The sequence below is a fragment of the Berghia stephanieae genome, chromosome 6 (genome assembly GCF_034508935.2).
Source record: "Berghia stephanieae isolate SIO BIC M18660-M18661 chromosome 6, UCSD_Bste_1.3, whole genome shotgun sequence".
NCBI lineage: Eukaryota > Metazoa > Mollusca > Gastropoda > Nudibranchia > Aeolidiidae > Berghia > Berghia stephanieae.
This window is the reverse complement of record NC_088365.1, coordinates 61,795,330-61,797,829: the sequence shown is the minus strand read 5'-3', so window position 1 is coordinate 61,797,829 and position 2,500 is coordinate 61,795,330. Positions and strand designations below refer to the sequence as shown.

Genomic DNA, 2,500 nt, shown 5'->3' with positions numbered 1-2,500 from the left:
ATAGAAGAATATCCACTAAACGTGCTCAAAGCGCGCTTCACAAGAGATCCCTGGCCAACAACAACATTTAACATTCAGGAGGGTACATGACGCCTATAAGCGGTATTACATTTTTTTCCAACAAATATAACGCTGTTGACAGATAGTTATTCATTTTATACCTCTGTACAGTGAGTGAATGTGAATAAAGAGCCTTTTTTCCGTGGACTCAATTATGCGCCGCTCAGATTCTGGACTCGAACTCAGGAGCTTACGATCCCAAGGCGAGTGTTGTACCACGAGACCACATAGCCCCAGAAATACAATTGCAAAACAAAAGGCCATTGTTCGTATAGATAGTTCGAAGATGACGTCACTCAGGTCTTTGTTATTGTATTTTGCCATCCGCGTTTATGAGTAATACTCACTGAACTGTATTAACCCGACTATAAACGTTCATGGATACACACAGTTGTATGTGTTGGTCCGTTATACTTCCGGATGGCAATGTTATGAGCTTCTTAGCCAAGCGCATACTATCTATATGTCATAAATTTCAATTCCTTAATAACTTGTGGCCCGAGTACCGTTATAAGACGAGTGGTCACAATCACTATTTCATTGCCTAGAGACTATTTTTAAAGGGGCATTAATCTTACTGTTTTTTCTTGTAGTTATATTTTCCACAGTTATCTTTCCTGGTCTAGAAGACGACAGGCAAAGTTAAAATAAAAATTTTAAAATTAATAAAATTCCCTTTATTCTCTCGGGTCTATTCCAAGGGAAGGCTGGAATAACCCAGGCGTCCGCCGCAGTGCAGCACCGCAAATTGAGCTAGAGCGAGGTGACTTGCTCAAGGCCACATAGCGCAGCGAGCGGTGGGTGATCGAACTCGGTACCTTCCGAGTAATAAGCCAAGGCCGTACCGCTGAGCCACCACCCTTCCCCTTAAACCAGGTAACTGCCGTAGCCACTCTTTACTCACATTCTCTCACCGTACTCAGGTGTAAAATGAGTACACCTGAGTATGGTGAGAGAATGTGAGTTAAGAACCCCCTTTTCCAAGGACTCAACTATGCACCGAGCGAGCCTCAAACCCAGGACCTTCAGCTTCGAAAGCGACTGTCGTACTACAAGACCGCATAGTCGCGCACGACAGGAGGTCACGTCTGTGTTTTTTATCCCCCCGTATCTGTTTTCTGAGTTTGCTTTCTGTCTTTGTCTTGGAATGGGATGACTAAGCATTGTCCTGGCCATGACTGGAGTCCTCGGCTGGGAGGGAAACAGTCAAATGTATAGTTGTAGTTTTGGGAATTTTTGATTTCTTGTAAACCATATCTCTGTTATTTACTATTCCAATTTTTTGTATTTAATATTATAATGGTTTGTAGTCCCGATATTTTTAGGGTCAGCGTGGCTCAGCGGTGCGGTCTTTGCTTCGTATCCGAAAGGCACCGAGTTCGATCACACATAGCTGCGCTGTGTGGCCTTGAGCAAGTCACCTCGCCCTAGCTTAATTTGCGGTGCTGCACTGAGGCTCACGCCTGCGTTATTTCATACTTCCCTTTGGAATATAGACCCTAGAGAATAATTTCCCCTATGGGATGAATAAAGAGAATATTTCATTTTGTCTATTAGTTTATTTTTTTTTATGGTTTTAGTAGGGGAAATTAGGCTAAAACCGTGTAAATTGGGGTTGAAAGCATGAAAATGTGCATAAAGGTTGCTAAGACCCATACATCTGATATAGAACCACTCTGGCAATCAATCGTAACGTATCGGTTTAAAGCCTTAGATTTTACCTATACAGCTATAGGGAATGAGATTAGCGGAAGAGTAGCGTCCCTTGATTGGAAGTCATGAGCGGAAAAGGTATTAGAGAGAGAACGTCATGTTGGTTGTGCGGCATGGGACACTTCACCGAAAGCGAGGACGAGAGAGACGCATGTGCAAAACCATTTTGACATTCTCTCTGTAAGGTGACGTCCACTCAAGGGACGCTACTCTTCCGCTAATCTCATTCCCAATATTAAACAAGGGAAATAACTGTATAAAAAATATATTTTCTTCATATTCATTGTATTAGGGAAAATTAGGCTAAAACCGTGCACATTAGGGTTGAAGTCCTGAAAATTGTCATATAGATAGTATGCAGATGACGTCACTCAGGCCTTTGTTATTGTTTTTGCCATCCACGTTTGTGAGTTGTTCTCACTAAACTGTATTAACCAGACTATACAAGTTCATGGTTACACAGAGTTTGTGTGTTGGTCCGTTATACTTCCGGATGGCAATGTTGTGAACTCCTTGGCCAAGCGCATACTATCTATAGGTAGCTAAGACCCGTATAGATAAGTACCTGAATGTCACTAGAAGACGTCAAAGTACAATCAGCTTTTTGGCAGGGGCGTACAAGAGCGACGAGTTTGTCTCCATCTTTGTTGATTTCAATGGATTCGACGCTGTCCACGTCACCGCCTACGTCATCGGGAACGCATGAGACGGTTGCAGACTTGGTTAT

General features: G+C 42.7%; 1 protein-coding gene across 1 annotated transcript in view; it reads right to left on the bottom strand.

Annotated features, from left to right (window-relative positions):
- The window catches only part of LOC144975387 (uncharacterized), a 22,172-nt gene that overhangs the window by 16,842 nt on the left and 2,830 nt on the right, over nucleotides 1–2,500 (bottom strand). The window contains exon 2 of the mRNA XM_078919409.1: nucleotides 2,339–2,500. This exon is cut by the window's right edge and continues 47 nt beyond it. Coding sequence (XP_078775535.1) covers nucleotides 2,339–2,500 — 162 coding nt within the window. The remainder of the gene's footprint in view (nucleotides 1–2,338) is intronic.